Source organism: Phascolarctos cinereus, unplaced genomic scaffold (assembly GCF_003287225.1).
Source record: "Phascolarctos cinereus isolate Bilbo 61053 unplaced genomic scaffold, phaCin_HiC Scaffold_726;HRSCAF=1367, whole genome shotgun sequence".
Classification (NCBI taxonomy): Eukaryota; Metazoa; Chordata; class Mammalia; order Diprotodontia; family Phascolarctidae; genus Phascolarctos; species Phascolarctos cinereus.
The window spans coordinates 47,340,429-47,359,488 of record NW_027556098.1 but is presented as its reverse complement, the minus strand read 5'-3'; the positions used below and the strand labels follow the sequence as shown (position 1 = coordinate 47,359,488).

Here is a 19,060-nt window from a genome sequence, read left to right as displayed (position 1 = left end):
GAAATTTGGAATCAGTTGTCTTTGATGGTGATCTCTAGTACTGGTGATTTTGTCAGTGTGGATATCTGCTCATTAGCTAGAACTGATTTGTGCTGTTAAAACATAGGAGCAAATGAACAAAAAAGTCAGTTTTCTCCAGACACAGTAACTCTGAGTGGGACGCAGGTAGTGGAAGTGGGACCAGTGTTCTGGCCCATGTCTATTCTTGCTCTCAAGTTTGACATCTTACTGATAAATATTTAATCTTCCTTTCATTAGAAATAACCTTAAGGAGGGTTATTTCTGAGGGAACCACACATTCCTTTAAATTTAAAAAAAAAAAGGAAAGAAAAAGCGTCTTTACTTCTTCCTTGTGGTGGAAAGGTAAATGAGTCCACCATTAACCCAGGTAGATTTTCCAATAAATAATTACACAGTGGGGAAACCTAGTTTTGTGATAAGAATCTGGAAGGGTGTTAGTGGGATCTGGGGGACAACAGTGGAATTTGAAGCAAGGGATTTAAGACATTTTGCTAGGTAACTTCCCTTTGAGTTTCTCCAGGCTCATCCTGTATCACTTAGCATCCACAAGTGCTTTTCATCCTTGAGCAGCTGAACAGTAGAGGGTGATGGAAAATAAATATTGGTGAAACCCTTTCTCAACCCAGAATAGTCCTGAACCCCAGACACCACCACAGTAAACGGAAATGGAGAATTGTCTTCCTTTCTGCTTTGCCAGGATGGAAGCTTTAGAAGGTACAAAACCTGAATTTTCCATCTCAGGCAGAGATTTGGGGAATTAAGAGAGGGGAGAAGTCACACTGAAAATAGAAAAGGTAGTAAAATATACGTTTACTAAACACACCGCACAGCCACAAGCCCTGTTCTGCCATTGTCCACGCTATAGGAGCCTCTTGCACAGACAACAGTTAGTTGAGATCACTACTAGCGCCTTGCCCTGAAGGTCAGGATAGCCCTTCCAAAAGGCCAGGCTGGCACGCTAGCGGGTGATCCTGGTGCCCTTGCCCAGGGGCGCAGAATGTCCTGCCCGCGGGTTACTCCAGCCCTCCAATGAGAGGGTGGGGGAGTGGGGGTCCAGCGGGAGGAAGGGGCTTCGCGACTGGGCTGAATCCTGGCGCGGACGAATCCTCTTTAGGCACTGTGCACCTGATCATGTTGCGTGCGGAGGGATACTTTGTGCAATCCGAAAAACAAGTTCTCTTTCCCCCTCTCCACCTTCTCCTCCTTCCCTTCCCTCCTCCTCCAGTTCAGCTCCCACTTGGCTACAGAGGAGCTCGCAGTCCCTTTGCAAGGATCGTGGGCAGCCGCTCCTGCACAAGCTGCAGCAGCGGCGGCGGCGGCGGCAGCAGCAGCATCCCAGCAGCAGAGGGGTTTTTTTTTTTCCTCTCTTGGACACAGTCGTTTTTGGGGCTGCCTACCAGTGTCATCTCCAGAAGATGAACCTTTTCTTTGCTTTCTACTTGCTGGGATTGTTTGTCAGTAACGGGCAAGGTAGGACCGCGTTGTGTGTGCAGGGCTGTTGTTTGGTCGTGTTTTTCATTTACCTGTCCCTTCTCCCTTCAAACCAAGAAAGCAATAAAGCAGAAAAAGAGATAATGGAGGGACAGAAGAAATTAAATGAAAGAGCTAAAGCAGTACCTTCCCCCCCCCTTTTTGTTTACACTGAAAATTAGAATGCCTTCCTACTTCATATAGATATGAGAAGGAAAATGACCGAACTGGAGAAAAGATGGAATAGCAGGAAGATGTGACAAACTGCCTCTTTAAAGAGAGCTCTTCTTCTACAGAATTTTGTCCAAAATGTGGTTGTTATTTACATGTGTATTGATGTTAAATGTTTTAAAATATTCCGCAGAAAGGGGGAGATGTTAGGTTCCCCCCCCCCGAAGTCACAGATATTATATTCATTAAACTTGCTTTTTTGGAGGAAATCTCCCTGTGTTTAAGAAGAAATAGTTCGAGATTCTTTTTCAAGATCTCATTTTCTGAATAAGAAGTGAATGAGGATAGTTTATTTCTGTTGGAAACTAAAAGAAGGGTCTTGGATGCTGTGTAAAGGAAAGCAAAGGGTTTGTAAAACTAGGGATGCATTGCAGCCATTCATTTTCGATTTCTTAAAATGTTAACATGCTAAGCATCTAGAACAATGTCTTATAAAATAGATTATGGTTAGGGCTTTTTTTTTTGCTTTTATCTGTACTTAAAATTAATGTTAAAAATAGTCAACAGCAGAACAGTTGGCCTTTGAGAGATTCTTGTGACAGCTACATCTATCCTACATAGTGATTAAATATGCTTTTATTCTGCTTTTGTTGAGATAGAACTGTGTTCTTGATGACCATTTTATCAGAAATGAATAGCAATGATCTCAATTGTCCAAATAAGTTTGGACATTTAATTTAGGACACAGGAACCTAAAACATGTTTCTTTAGAAGCCACAATTACATTCATGTAAATAATTTGTAAATTGGGAATTGGGATGCATTTTTAATGTAGCATAAACATATTATTCAGAAGAAAAAAATCAAATTATAAAATGAATTAGAACATCTTAATATACTGGATTCCAAGCTATCTTTTCACCCTACCCACTTAATGTACTGTTCATTTCTTTCAACAGGGGGTGGTAGAATACCTTTCTGGGGGCTTGATTTGTTTGTTTCAGGTTTGTTAAGGAAAAATTATTCCTATCTCATAGGTGCTCACTAATTTCAATGTTTTATCTTTATGTAATCTAGCTGGGCATTTTTGTGGTGAAGCTTTGGTTTTCATACCTTTTTATTCCTCAGATCCGTAGAATTTGAAACTGAGATAATGTAATTGGATAAAGATTAGATAGCCATAGCTAAGAAGGGAAAAGCTTAGATTGTGGTGGTGTTTATCAAGTGTCTGAGTTACTCAAATTTTTCAATACTAACTTGGAATGTGTAGTATCCTGCTACTGAGATCATTACAAATAAGTCCATTCGAAGCTGTTGTATGACAGTCATTGCTATGGTAGTGAAGGTGCAGTAGTAGATGTTATGCTCTGCAGAAAAGCTGCAGCATTGGAGAGCAGCTGCTCATTGTATTCAGATATTAATTTGGATAAATTTTCCAAATATAATAAGCAGTCCCTGAAAAAAAATTACTTATTGGCCAGTAAATAACAAAAGGAGACATTCTTGGAAGCAAATTTGTTAGACATGATTATACTTGTGGCTGATTGGAATCAACTGACACATTTGGGAATCCTACACTGCAGATATCAAGCAACTGAAATTTGGAAATGCAAGAGGAAGCTTGGAATATTAAACATGTAGGTTTAAATGTTGTTAGTAACCATAAAAATGTATACATCTATACATTTGCAAAACTATATGGGAATGTACATATAACTGTTTTTTCAGCTGTGAGCACAGATGTGCACATTCAGATATAAGCTTGTGGTTAAACTTACTTAACAGAGGCCCATTATAAGTTAAAGCACCAAATAATTACAGAAAAGATGTAGGGCTGAATCATAGCTTAACTGAAAGATTCCTAATTCAGTGTAATGGAGAATTAGCTAATCTTACATGCTTGTGTTTTGTTCTCTAATTGGGGATGTGCTGGCAAGTACCAGTCATAACACTGAGAACTATTTTAGAAAACGAGTCTGGTGTAACCCATAATTTTATTTATTCTTTTGCAAATAGGGGCAAGGAAAAGCTGCCAATCAGTGATCCTTGGGTTTGTCTCTAGCATCCCCTTTAGACTACTTCCTCAACTTGCACTTACCCTCATGGGTTGGTTCCCCAGAGGACAGCTGCTACTCTCGGGTTGTAAAGGAACCCTGTGAGTATGCAGTCTTAACACTACAGCCCTGCCAATGTGTTCCCCCTTTACAGTCTGATAGGTGACACAATGAATTCATAGCAAAAGCATTTACTAAGATGGCTTACTTAGAACAATAGCTACAAAACATTTTCAGAAGCTTGCAGCACTCTCTCCCACAAATTAAAGTCACACCATCCATGATAAGAGTGGGCACAAACTTAGAATACAGTGGTACTGAGGTACAAATACAGGAAACACATATAGTCAAAGCTACTCACTTCTGTGCTACTATTGGGCCTTGATGGTCCTTCTTCATGCAGCCCATCTCTTAGTTTGCCAGGGGTAGCTTTCTTCTTTCCTTCCAGAGGAATCACGTTCCTTGAAGCTGCTTTTGGCCTCCATTGACAGTCCTCCATATCTGTGTTCGTCTAGAGAGTATATATCTCTCTCACTTGTGCTTTGAATTTTCTTGAACTGACTCTTTTGCTGCTGAATGGAGTGTCTTCTACTGGCCAGGTAGCTCCAGTCTGGCTGCAGCTTGGAGTGATTTAAATTGATGACCTCTCTAACTGCTTAATTCTCTAGTTTAGCTGTTTAAACCCTCCAAAGGTGTGTCAATTTTTCACACTATGACCACTACTCCTTTTGACTTAATGTGAGGGACAGAAGAGGGTGAGAGAAGAGAGGAGGGAAAGGAAAAGAGGAAGAAGAGAGAGAGCAAGATTGAGAAATTGAGATTCACACTTGACGAAGGGATAAGGGGTGTTAATACCTAATTTTTTGTGTTTAAACCCTGTGGCTACTTGACTGAAGTGGGCAGGGAGTTGGGGGGGAAGAAAGGAGGCAGGGATGGGGTACCAAATCCTTACACTTAGAAACACCTAAAAGCTCAGCTTTTTAATTATGTATTTCCAACAATATGCTTACAGTTGATACTATGAAACTATTACTTTGGAAAGTGGGATGCAGTTAGACTAGGAAATAGGAAAATTTTAGAAATCAAGATGTTTTGAACTGCAACAGCTGAATAGAAGAAAATAAATGAAGTAAAAACGTTTTTTTATTTAACTTAAGAGCATGTCAGTTAATTAGCTAACAATTAGCTAACAAGACCTAACTTTTAAAATAATAATATATGTTCTTTTTCAGTAGAGGTTTTATCTAAATAGTAGCAGAAAAGAAATATATCTACTCTGTAAGATTAATGGAAGCTAGTAAGGCCTGGATTTAACTAGAGAAAGAGATTCTATAACATTTCTATTACTGTTTTTCCAAGTATTTAAACTCTGAGACAGAACTACATAACATACAGCAATAGCTTGAGAGTGATTCATAGCAGGTTTCAATTACATTCCAAGTTCACACTCCCAAAGTTTCCATGATTTTTCATTAATTTGTTTCTTTTTTTGTTGCATATTTACAGTTGAAAATAGGAAATATCTACTTGATATGGCTAACTTTTTTTTAAGATCCAATTCCCTATCCCTGCTATCAATCAAAAAAAAATTATTAAGTAATCACTATTCACTAGGGATTGTGTTAGATGGTGGACATACAAATGCAAAGAATGAAGCAGTCTACTTTAAAGTAACTTAGGGAGAGAATGTGCATTAGACTATAAGAGAAAAATCGTTTCTCTTTTATTCTATAGCATTGTTAAAGCTGTTGCCTGCCCCAGCGTATACAGCATGTCCCAAAAGTCTTAGTGCAGACTTAGTGTTTTGAGCTATTAAAACTTAAAATTGCAGAAACTTTGGGGTTTTGAACTTAATCTAACAGAATATAATATAATTCACGGTGTCATATAACAAGATTCAGAAGCTATGTTGAGGGAAAGAGGAAGATCAAAGGGGATTGCTGCTTGGGGTGGAAGGAATGATAATAACTGACAACAGAAAGTAGTCATATTGGCTCAGTTCAGAATGACGAAATCTACAAATTGGAAGGGACTTTTAATGGACAGTTTGTTCAATTTGTACCTCAAAGTCATCCTTACTTTTATATAACTGACAAATGGTCATTAACCTTTGCTTGGAAACTTCAAGGAAGAGGCAAGCCACCATCTCTCAAGGAAACCCATTTTACTTTTGGTTTGCTCTAATAGTTAGAAAGTTTTTCCCTGAAATCAAGCCTAAATTTTCTTCTTTGCAACTTTCACCTATTCCTACTGATTTTTGCCTCCTGGAGTCAAGGAGAAGTCTAAACAAACCCTCTTCCATAAAGGTTAAGGAACTCACCCAGGGTCATCCAGCTAGTGAATGTCTGAGGCTGGATTTGAACTTGGGTCTCCTAACTCTAGGCCCAGCACAAGATCCACTGCACGACCAGCTACCTCTGATTAACTCACATGGACTTAAGGCCCTTCACTACCTTCTTGGTTGCCCTTTTCTGGATGCTTTTTAGTTTTTCAATTTCCTTTTCAAACTGTCATGTCCCAAACTGAACACAACATCCTAGCTGTGCAATGATACAGTAAGTTCATAATAAGAAGGGTGCAGTTGCTTTTTTTGTTCCTGGAAGCTATGACTGTAGCCCAAGATTATTTGTTTTGCTCATATCACATTTAAGATGTGCTTGTAATCCATTGTAACTCTTAGATCTTTTTTCAGACAAACTGATGTTTAACCGTGTTTCCCACCTTGTACACGAAGTTGATTTTTTTTGTACCCAAATGTAAGACTTGACATTTATTCCTGTTAAGTCTATTCTTAGATTTAGCCCAGTGCTCTGAAGATCATTTTGGATCCAGACTTTATTAGCCAGCTTTGTGTAACCTATAAATCTGATGAGCGTACCCCTATGCCTTTATCCAAGTTTTTGATAAAAATGTTAAATAGCACAATGCCAATCATAAATACCATGGATAGCCCATTTTCACAATGAACCGTTTACAACTTTGAGTTCAGAAATCCAATCAGTTCTGAATCCATCTAATTGCATCATCATCTAGTCCATATCTCTCCATCTTTTCTGTAAGTGATACATACTTTATCAAGAACTTTTCTGAAGTCTAGCTTAAGTATATTTATAGCATTCCCCTTGTCTTCCAGTTTTAGAATCCCTGTCATCAAAGCCTGTCATGACTTGTTCTTGATGAAACAATGCTGTTTCTTCATAATTATTGCTTCCTTTCTAAATGTTCACCAACTATGTCTAATAAAAACTTTGACTCTGATAAGTAGAATGAACTTTGCAGTAGAAATGAAAGAACAAAAATATTTAACAGTTTGCTGATGCTTAAAATAAGTAAGGATATAGTAAAAAAGCAAGTTCTTTCCCTTTATGAATTAAAGTCATCTGGCCCAGCTTTACATCCTTCTATATTGAAAAAACTGGGTATGATCGCTGAGGTACTGTCCATAATATTTGAAAAATTCACTGAGAATGGGAGAAGCGTCATAAGATTAGAGAATTTTCTAATAAAGGAGCAGAGCTTGTGAACTGTAGGACAGTGAAGTTAATTTTAATTTCTGGGGAAATTCTTACGTGGAATGTTAAAGAAATAATTAATAAGCATATAAGATTGGAAGTGGTGATTACAAAGAGTCAGCATTGATTCACCAAAAACAGATAGCCTTGTTTCCTTTTTTGATAAAATTATTTAGAAGTGATAAATAAGAGAAAGAAATTATATAGACATATTTTACCTTAATTTTAACAAGATGTTTGACAAAGCATCCTGTCCAGTTCTTGTGGATAGGATGAAGGGATATGGACTAGATTATAATAAAATTGGTTAAATTCGGAACTAGTTGAATTGACAGAACTGAAACAGTAGTTGTTAACTGCATTAAGTCTGATCAGTCAACTGGGCAGGAAGTCAAATGGAGTCTCATGTACTATTTAACATTTTTATCAATGACTCAAATAAAGGAGAAAATGGCAGGCTCATCTACTTTGCAGGTAGCAGAAAACTGGAAGGAATACCTAACACACTAGATGATAGAACGATGAATCAAAAAAGATCTTGGAAGGTGGCTGGCCCAGTAGAATAAATTTAAAAATTATGTAAATGTAAAATCTTATATTTGGGTTCAGAAAATTGTAAGTGCAAGACAGCTAAGGCATGGTTAGATAGGATTGTTTGGAAAAGATCTAAGACAGATGTTATTAAACTGTTTTGGTTTTTTTTGGATCATGGACTCCTCAGTCAGTCTAAGCCTATGGAACTTTCTTTGAGTAATGTTTTTAGATTATTTAAGGAATTACTAAACTTCAGTTAGAGGTTAGAAAAAATAATGATGTACCTTTTCCTATCCAAGTTTACAGACTACCTGAAGTCTATCCAATTAACCAAAGGGACTCATGGACCACAGATTTAGAACCCCTTACCTGGGCGTTTTAGTGGACTACAATTTCAACATGAGCAAAAAACAAACAACAACTAATGTGATCTTGGGCTATAATGAGAGGCATATCTTCCAGGAAGAAGGAAGTGTTAGTCCCTCTGCACTGTGTCAGGCTATATCTGGAGAACTGTTTTACATTCATTTCTGGGTGCCGCAGAAGGCAACCAGCATAGGGAAGGACGTTTAGGCCTTTTCATATAAAACACATTTAAAAGAATAGGGGATGTTTAGCTTAGGGAAGAGAATCCAGGGGAGAGGAAGGAAGCTTTACAGCAGTTTTCAAATACCTGAAGGGCAAATATGGAAAAGAAATCAGACCCGTTGTTTTTTGCCCCAGAGGGCAGAGTCAGGTACAATAGGGGGAAACTGCAAAGAGGCAAATTTAGACTTGGTTTCAGAAAAATAATTTAAAGTCAGGTGTTGGGAAATATATTGGAAAATTAGTGAAAATAATTGGTGTCAGAAAAAAAAACTTTCTATTTAAAAGAAAAATGGGCTGCCTATAGGGTGAGTGGTCTCCCTCTTAATGTGAGTTAAGATGTGAGTCTCTTAAGGAGAGGCCAGATGGCCAATTTTTGGCTTTGGAGGGGGATTCCTTTTCTCATATGGGTAGGACTAAATGGTTGCTGAGTTCTCTTCCAACTCAAATTAGCTTGAAAAGGCCCAGGTCTCCCACTGCATCCTAGGCCTTCTCTAGTTGTCAGGATCCATATCTGGCCACTGGACTGAGATGTCTCTGGAGGAGAAAGTGAGGCTGGTGACTTTGCGCAGCCCTCCCTCACTTAAATCCAATTCACTTGCATGTCATGGCATCACCTCTCTGATGTCATGGTCCTCTTCAAGAATGAAAGGACAAAGAAAAGCAATGTGACTTTGCAATTCTGAGTAATGAACATCAAGTGGATTAAAAAAACTCAATTAAACAAAAATGTTTATAGAGTACCTACTTCAGGAATCTCTGATCCTTTCCACCAAAGATGATCAAAACCCTTCTGTATCTTACTAAAGAATTCTGTAAGTTGTTGGGACTGAAAGGATTTATCACTGCCTGGTGATCATCCTCTTAAAATTTAGTGAGGTGGATTCTCAAATGGCTCACCCTCTCTGGATTGATAATCGAAACTTTCCCAGACTGGATGATCTTGCTTGACATAACTTCTTATTTGTCTGTGCATTTTTGAGAAGCCAGACTTACCTCCATATGTAATTAGGCATCGGAGTAGGACTTTAGTGGAAGATTGACTCCTATAGTAAAATAAAACCATAAATATATATGATGTACTTCCTTTTTGTCTTATTTTTATTGATATTTTGTTTTTAAATCACTTCTGTTTCTGAATATAATCCCTCTACTGTCCCATACACAAAGACCCATTCATCCCTTCTAACCAACATCCTGCAAGATTGAATCTGCCTTGGTACTCACATCTTATCAGTACCCTCTGCCCCTCTGATTGGATCCTGTGACTCGAGAACAGAATCATGGGCTCCAGAACTTCTGTTTAAAGAGGGGACCCAGAACAGTCTTCTCCCCATTTCCCAGCAGCTACACTGCTTTTACACTTCTTTGGACTTCTTTGTCTTGTTTCCAGACCTGTTACCTTCCCTTTCCCTCCTCCCGTTTTCTGCTTTCTTTCTGTCTCCCCCCCCATTAATTTCCCCTAGTGCTTAGCAGAGTGCCTAGCATATAGTTTGGCTTTAATATTTTTTAAGAGGAAGAAAACAGTTCAGGAAAAACAGCTAACATATAAACTATGATATATATACTAAACTCATAATCTACAAACGGCAAAGAAGGGAGAGAGGTACATAATTACAGTGTTCTTTTTTCCCCACTTTTTTTCATTTTGTGTTATTGCAATCATAGTGTATATTGTTTTCCTGGTTCTGCTTATCTCATTGTCCATCATATAGGTCTTTCTTCATTTCTCTGTATTGTTTGTAATTTCTTATTATGCAGTAAAATCCATTACGCATGTGCTTTTTTTAAACCAATCAATGGGCAAATGCTTTGTTTTTAATTCTTTGCTACCATAAAAGTTCTGTAAAGAATACACACACACATGCACAAACACACACACCCCATAAAAGTGCTGTTGTGAATATATATGTATACATATTTTCTATATAATTTATTTTTTATATATTAGGTGGCATATATAGTAGTGAATGTTATATGTCTAGCATGATATATCATGTATATATATATCATGTATTACTATGTTATTAATATCATATAACATATTGTATTATATATAAAACAATACAATATATTGCATAATATATACTGCTAAATATTAGATTTGATTTTTTATTCTATCTTTAATATATAGATATACTATATCATACTATAACATATAATACATTATACAATGCATATTATACTACATAATACTAGATAATATGGTATATATTACCATGTAATATATACATTATAGTACATAGTATGACATATACCATAGCATATAATATGTATACTATATAATATATAGCATTATATATAATACATATTCATATGTGTATTCAGGGAAGCACTTTGTGGCAACATTATATCATTAGAGACAGAGAGAGAGAAGACCTTTTTTTTCAGGCTTGCCAAGCATTGGAATCTACAGGTAAAAGAATATGACCATTTGATTCACATTTGTTTTGCATAATTTCAGATTGCTTCCCGGAAGGGTCTGATCATTCCACAGCTCCATCTTGAGTGTACTGATGTATCTGATTTCTCAAAATCCTTCAACGTCATCTATTTCCATCTTTTGTTGTGTTTTCCAATTTGTTGGGTGTTTTGATTTGTAATTTTTTATTAGTGATTTTGAGCAAGTTTTCATATTGTTATTAAATTTGCATTTCTCCTTTTGGAAACTTTGTTCATCTATTGTTTAGATTATGTATTTTCATTAACTCCATATATATGTGTACATATATATATATGTGGTGTGTGTCTTGAATATTATAACCTTTTTTGGAGATATTTGTTACAAGTGTTTTATTGGCTAATCAACAGCTTCCCTTCTTATCCTAGATACACTGATTTATGTTTATGCAAAAGCTTTTGACTTTAATGTAATTGAAATGATCTTTTTTATCTTTTCGGATCTTCTTTTAGTTGATCTTCCTTTAGCCATATCTGTAAAAGATACCTAATCTTGTTCTCTTCTAATTTGGGAAGTGGATGGTAGTACCTTTTATAGTCAGATTGCCTATTTTGAGTTTATTATCTTATGTGGTATAAAATGTTGATCCTACTCTAATTTCTGCCAAAATACTTTTCATTTTTCCCAGTACTTCTTGTCAAATGGGAAATTCTTCCTTAAGTAATTTAATTTTTTTAATTTCTCAATTACTAAGTCACTGAATATGATTGTTTTTCTTTTCTACTTTTATCTGTTATGTACCACTTTTAAGTTTTCAACCACTGTAACATAATTTTAGTGATTATTGTTTATGATATAATTTGAGATGTACAGTGATATTCCCCCTTCATTCCTACTTGGGGTTGGGTTTTTGGGGGTTTTTTTGAGATTATAAGATTGGTGTTGCTCCAAATGAATTTTATTGTAATTTTGTCTAAGTTTCTAAAGTATTTTAGAAGCTTCATTGGTAAATTACTGAATCTGTAAATTGATTTCAGCAGTATAGTAATTGTTGTTATATTGATATGACTCACCTATGAGCAATGAATATTCCACCAGTTATTTAAATTAACCCATCAAGTCTTCCATGGGGGAAATTAGGGTCTGGCCCTGCTGCTTTCCCCACTGTCCTTTTCAAAAATAGAGGCCAGCCAGACCCAAACTTCCAGAGACCCTGGCTCGGTCCTGGGAGAATTCATTCAGCTTTGGCTGAACTATTCTGATTGCTCACCTCAGATCATGCGTCACGTTCCATGCGTCTGTCCCAGGGAAGCTGGGGCCTACCCAACCTGGATATCTTCTCCTTTTCTCTGCTGTTTCCTACTCATTGCTTTCACCATCTTACTTTTGGAACAGTAACCAAATTAATGTAACCTTTGCTATTGTAAAGGAAGTGACAGTTGGCTGTCCTGTGATTCCATTCACAATCCCTGGAACTCCCCATATCAAAACTCCCTTCCTGGGCCATACTCCCATATGTGTATTGAATCTCCCAATTAGAATATAAACTCCTTGACGGGGAATTTTTTCACTTTTGTTCTTGTATGTGCTTTGCATTTAGCAGATGCTTTCTATGTTCTTTTTCGTGCGTTCAAGCATTCATTCATTATTTCTTTAAAGAGTGGTTCTAATAGAATTTACATAGTTCTTTAGTGTGTGTGTTAGTAGACTGATTCCCAGGTATTTTATGCATTTTGTAGTTACTTTGAATGGGATTTCCCTTTCTATACTTTTCTCCTGAAATTTGTTATTGCTTTATGTAAATACTAGTGATTTTTTCTGGGTTTATTTTGAACTCCGTTACTTTATTGAAGCTACTATTTTTCTGGAGTTTTCTAAGTAAAACAGCTAAACAGATTTTCCTTAAAAGTTGAAAGAGAAAACAATATACTGAACTTCTTGATATCAGCAACTATAAATAATTTTATGACTTTAATTTTTTTTCTTATTGCTACTGGTACATTCTTAGAACCATGTCAAATAACAGTGTGAACAGGGGAGTTCTTGTTTTGTTTGTTATGGGAAAAATAGCCATAGAGTCCTTGATAGATTTGGCACTATTAACACCCAGAGATCACGAGGCGGAACCTCAACTTTAAGCACAGGTCCAGAATTTAAAACAAAACAGAACAAAATTCTGAACCCTGATTAGAATGTTCACAAAGCTTTTATGGTTTTCAGTTACATCAGAGACAGAAATAATTTTTGATCTTACCCTCTTGAGGGCAGATTCTCACCCAAAACTCAAGCACCTAATAGACTGTGGAAAAACAGTTTGGCATATAGAGATAAATTAAAGAGAATTACATTTCAAAGCTATGCTTGTGAGAGTCACTTTAAGGCTACATTTGGAGAGTTTACAATGGACCAATTGAGAAGGGAGATTTACATGCCAAAAGATGACTACTCAGCCAAAGTCTGGTTGTGGATACATCAATAAACAAAGAGAGAGGAATGGTCTGGAAGTCTAGACCATGAGGGGCAGGTGTTATCAATTCCTTTTTATTTGGTCTGATTTCTTATCTTAGGTAAAAAAGGAGTGAGAGTCTTCAGCTAATTTTAACACCTCATGGGAAAAGCCCCAGCAGTCCATATAAATGTTCTCAGCAAAAGTGGCAGCTCTTTGATTTAGATATAAATGTTTTATCATATTAAAAATGATCATTATCTACTACTGTTTCATAGTTTTGTTTCTCCACCTGCACCCCCCCTTTTTAAGCATAAATAAGTACTATAATGTGGCAGCTTGGTGGCATAAGGGATAGAGTGCTGGAATTAGAGTCAGAAAGACCTGAGTTTCAATCCTGTCTTTGGTGTTATTTAACCTTGTTATACCTCAGTTTCTTAATCTGTAAGAGAGAGTTAATAATAGTGCATACTTCACAGCATTGTTGTGAGGATCAAGTAAAATAAATAAAATGTTTTATTAATGCCTTTTGTCAAAAGCTCCCCCTCCTTATTGGTATAATCATGGGCTGTTTTTGTTTTTAATGATTAATCATAAGAATTGTTTTTCTAATTTTAAAGCATCCTTGTATCCTTGGTATACATTAAATTTGGTCATAGTACACATTTTTGCATACATTTTGTTATAATCTTTTTAAAATTATTAAAAATTAAATCCATAGGAAAGGAAAAAGAAATATATTGCAAATTTAAATATTAAAACTTAAATATAAAATAAGAAAAGAAAAAATGTCACGTGCACAGCAGAACTTGAGAGGATTCAAAATATATAGCAATAAATTTCCATTTCAAGAAAGCCTATATATTAAATACTACTATTGAGAGCTGTCCATCTTTTCTTTGCTTCCTCATAGGTTTTCTTTTGTTCTCTGCTGTACACTTTTTACTTGTTTTTTTTTCCCCCTCTCTCCCCCTCTTCCTCCCCCCAGGCTACAGTTAAGCATGGTTATGTTTATATGTAGATGTAGATATATGCATACATGTATACATGTATACACATACATATATATATATATATGAACGTATGCTTTCCCTAACAGATTCTACTTCTAATCTTTGTTTGTATGTTTGTGCATATCTCTTATTTCCTATCCCTCCTGACTTCTCTATTTTACTTTTACTCACTACCTGACCTCCTGTTACTCAACATACTCCCACAATGATCCCTCCCTTATCCTCTCATTCCCATAAATCTAAACATCCTTTTATAAGCCCTTTAACCCTGTAGAGATCCTTCCATTTTTCTCTCCTCCCTCCTTATCTCCTTATTGTTTTATTTCTTTCTGAATTTAGAACATTTTTATACTCTTCTAGCTGTATATGTACTGTTCCCCTCTTAAACCCACTCCAGGTAAAAGTAGGTTTCCGGAAGTAACAGCCCTCCTTCCCCATCTAATTCCTCTGTATTGGTTCGTTCTCTTGCACCTCATTTGTTTAAGATAATTACTCTTCTTAGCTGTTCTTGAACAGTTTTACTTTTTCAAGTCATATCATACTCAGGTCTGCCACAATCTTATGAACTACCCAATTACTAATAACAATCATAGACATTTTACATTTTTCATACATGAAAGGTAAACTGTCTGTCCTTATTTGAGTCCCTTGTCTTTGATATGTATCATGTTTCTTTTGGCTCTTTTATGTCAAATCTTCTATTGAGTTCAGGTTGGTTTGTTTTTTTAACAAAGTCCTGAAAGTCTGACAATTCATTAAATATCCATTTTTTTGTTGTTCATAATTATGCTTAGCTTTTCTGGGTATGATATTTTTGGCCAGAAGCTAAGTTTTTTTGCTCTTCAATATATAGTGTTCCAAGACCTGTGGTCTTTTAGTGTCAGCACTGCTAGGTCTTGTGTGATTCTAATTGTGGCACTGTTATATCCTATAATCTTTTTCTAGGTTTTATTTTACAATTTTTGCTTCAGTATTCATTAATGATCTTGGTCTATAGTTTACTTCCTTTGTTTTATCATCTCTTGGTATAGATATTAAATTGTCTCATAAAAGGAATTTGGAGCTTTTTCTTTCCTACTTCTTGAGAATAATCTGCATAGCAAAGGCACTATGTTGTTAGTGTTAAATATTGTTTAGAATTCACCTGTAAATTCATCTGCACCTAGGTATTTTCCCCTTTTTTCTTTTTAAAGAATTTTTTGACTATTTGAAATAACCTTTTTTAAAACTGCATACAATTGTGTTGTTTAAGGGCTCTTCTTCATATTCCATCCATTTGGGCAGTGTATATTTTTATTAGTAATCTTCTATTTAAAAAAAAAATCTCAGTTGAGCATGGTCTGTAATGAGTTTGGAAATTCTGAGTTGCAGTGAGCAAAGCCTGAGGTGTCCACACTAAGTTCAGCATTAATGTAGTAAGCCTTCAGGAGTAAGAGGCCGCCATTTTGCCTGAGAAGGGGTGTACCAGTTTGGGTTGGAAAATTCCTGTGCTGATCAATAGTGGCATTGGGCTTGTGAATAGCTCCTGCATTTCTAGTCTGGAAGAAATAGGAAGACAGTATTTTAGAAAACAACCAACCAAACCTTCAGTTTTTCTAGCATGTAATTGTGCATAGTGGGTTCTGATCATTTTGTTTCTTGTTTTGTTTTTTCTTTTTGTTTTTGCTGATTGAACCTTGTATACTGGGTGAAGGTCCAGTCTTTGGAGCATGTCCAAGTGCTGTACTGAGTTCCAGTCTATGTGGAGGCTTGGTGAACCTGCTTCTAGGCATGTATAAGGGACTGTCCCATTTCCCAATTTCAGAGCATACATTTATCCTCTGTTATCCTCTCCGTCTTAAATCCCTCTTCCTTCCTATTTTCCTCCGGTGTCTCTATTGAGTTGAATATTACTGAATATTACTGTATTACTACAGTAAGCTCTTTATTCATATATATGTTCTTTTTTTTAATTGTTTCAGATAAAAATGAGATTCAAGTGGTATCCCCTCCCCATCATCCTTGCCTTCGAGTTTGTATAGTCATTTTCTTATGCTTCCAAATCATACAAGATACTAAATTCTTTCCATCTCATCATCTTCCTCCCCCAGAGTATTCCTTTTTCTTTCCCTTTCCTTTCTTCTTTTAAAATCATTAAGGCATAACAAAAGCACACCCAGACCTTCTGTTTTTAACTCCCTCTACGCCTTTTGATGACATTAGGATTTCCAGTTCCCCAGTAGGATAGCAATACTTTATCTTCATATTGTCTCTTCCAGTTGCTCAAATTACCTTTTATGTATCTTGACTTTTCTGTTTGCATTTCAAAGTTTCTAATAAGCTCTGCTTTTTTCACCAGGTATTCCTGGAAATCCTCTTTTTCATTAAGGATCTATTTTTACTGCTTTAAGATTATGCTCAATTTTGGTATGTTAATTATTTTGGTTATAATAGCATTTTGCCTTTTGAAACATTGTATTACAAACTCTCCTTTAAAGTGGTAGCTCCCAAATCTTGTATAATTCTGACTATGGCTTCTTGGTCCTCACAATCCTTTTTTGTCTGCTTTCAGTATTTTTTCTTTGACCTGGAACCTCTAGATTTTGTCTCTGGAATCCCTAGGACTTTTCGTTTTGGGATTTCTTCAGGAAGTGATTAGTCGATTCCTTGTCTTTTTTCACTTTTCCCTCTGGTTCTAATGGGATTGGGAAATTTTCATTCATAATTATTTCTTAAAATATGGTATACACACTGTTCTTTTGGTTAGGGTTTCCAGGCAGTCCAATGATTCTTAGATTTTTTTTTCCCTTGACCTGTTTCCTATATCAATTCTTTTTTAATAGGAGATACCTTTTTTTCTTCTATTTTTCAGTCTTTTGGCCCTGTTTCATTATTTCTTATTGCTGCATACAGTCATTGTTTTATGTTTGTTCCATTCTATTTTTCATGGAGTTTGACTAAGATTTTATACCCCATAACTAAATTGTCCATTTTCCTTCTATGTCTTTTCCTTTAGAGAAAGATTTATTTTCTTTTCCAGTTCTGGAGTTCTCACTGCATTTGTATCACTTTTTAACTCTTGCTTCATTTCTTCCAGAATTTCTCATTAACCTTTTGACCAAACTGTGTTGTGCTTTGCTACTTTGCTTGCAGATATTATAGAGTTATTCTCTTCTTCTGGGTTTATGTCTTGGGCATCCCTGACTCTATAAACAAAGTCTTTATTTTCTGTGTCTTATTGTCATTGTTTTTGTGGTTTACTTGTTTGTAAAGCCTTACTTCCTGATTTGGAACTTTGTGTAAAGGAACAACTGACCACTTCTAGGTGGAATGTCAAAGGTGGGCCAGATCTGTGCTATATTGGATCTTTCTGGTTTTTTCTCCCGGCATTTTCAAGAATGCTATGGATTAATCAGGTCAGAAAGTTGTAATCTTGCAGATTGCCCTAAGTGGTCTGATGTAGGATGCATTTGGATCATTGCCTTCTCTGTTTGAGCTTTGCAGGCTTCTGACTGTGGTTTGAGTCAGATCAAACAGCTGTACCCTTGCCACTGGTTAGAGCTCTGGCAAACAGCTGGTGGCCCCGGCCCTCATAAGATAATTGGAAGGCAGTATAAATTCAGAGTGATAGAACTGAAGGCCTCCCTTGCTTCTGCTTCATACTCTGGTTACCCAGCTGCAGGTTCTAGCCCTGATATGTTGACTAAATCCATACTCCTGTCCACAGCAAAAGCAGTGGAGCTGTAGGTTTATCCCTGGTCCATACTTCCCACCCTTTATATAGCTACAGACCACAGGCTCCAATTGTTGGCTAGAAGACCTCAAGACTCATTCTAGAGTAAGAATGACAGCTTCCGAGTGTAACTAGAAGCTGAGGCCTATAGAGGCAGCTGATGGCACTAGATGGAATGCTAGGCCTAAAGTAAGCAGGACCTGAGTTCAGATCTAGCCTCAGAGACTTAATAGCTCTATGACCCTGGGCAAGTTATTTAATTGCTATTTGCCTCAGTTTCCTTATAATACCTACCTTGCAGGATTGTTGTGAGGACTAAATGAGATAATACTTGTAAAAACCTTTAGGTCGATATCTGACACATAGTAGATACTATATAAATGCTTATTCCCTTCCTTTCCCCTTCCCTATAGGACCAGAATTGGGAAAGGAAGGCAGTACCAGGATAGAGGGTTGCCCTGGACACTAAAAACAGTGAGCATGACTTCATCACCAGTTGCTATTGAGTTTATTTTACCAGGACTCATAAGACCCTACATGTCAAGATCTGAATATTGATGATGTGGAGTACCCAACTCTTGTGGACCATGATGCATGAGTGACCATCATTTTCCAGCCATCTTATAAGAGATATTTTTTAAAAATACATTACAGCCTTTAGAAGGGTTTGAATTTGATGGACTGAGTTACAAATACTATCCATACCCAGGGTACATTGAGGGGAGCTTGGAGTTTGCCAAAGAGATTATTGATGTCAATAGGAAAGTGGGTACCTTGGCTCTGATATACACAAACCCGAAGAACATCTTCAATGTATCAACACAAACTGGAATCAACCATGAAGCTTTCATGAAATAACTACTGTTTGCCAGATGCTTTGCTAGGTGCTGGTGCACATACCATGATCCTGAGATGATTGATTTCAGTAATGATTCAGTATTAGAAGAGTGGAAGGCTGAGTCGAAACAGAAGCTCATTACATGAGTGAAACGGGGAATGTGCTTGGTGAACAGCAAATGTGATCTAGTTTACTTCCAAAGACTCCAGGAATGATACAGGAAAAATGTTTTGATCTTTGATGGAAAACTTCAGAAATGATTTAAGACATCTGCCAGTCAATGGTATCATCATTCCAGCAGCT

At 36.5% G+C, this 19,060-nt stretch overlaps 1 protein-coding gene across 1 annotated transcript in view; it reads left to right on the top strand.

Moving 5' to 3' along the window:
- The first annotated feature begins 1,182 nt into the window (after positions 1–1,182).
- NCAM2 (neural cell adhesion molecule 2) overlaps positions 1,183–19,060 on the top strand; it is a 281,382-nt gene continuing 263,504 nt past the window's right edge. Inside the window, exon 1 of the mRNA XM_020996054.2 lies at positions 1,183–1,491. Coding sequence (XP_020851713.1) covers positions 1,437–1,491 — 55 coding nt within the window. The 5' untranslated portion in view covers positions 1,183–1,436. The remainder of the gene's footprint in view (positions 1,492–19,060) is intronic.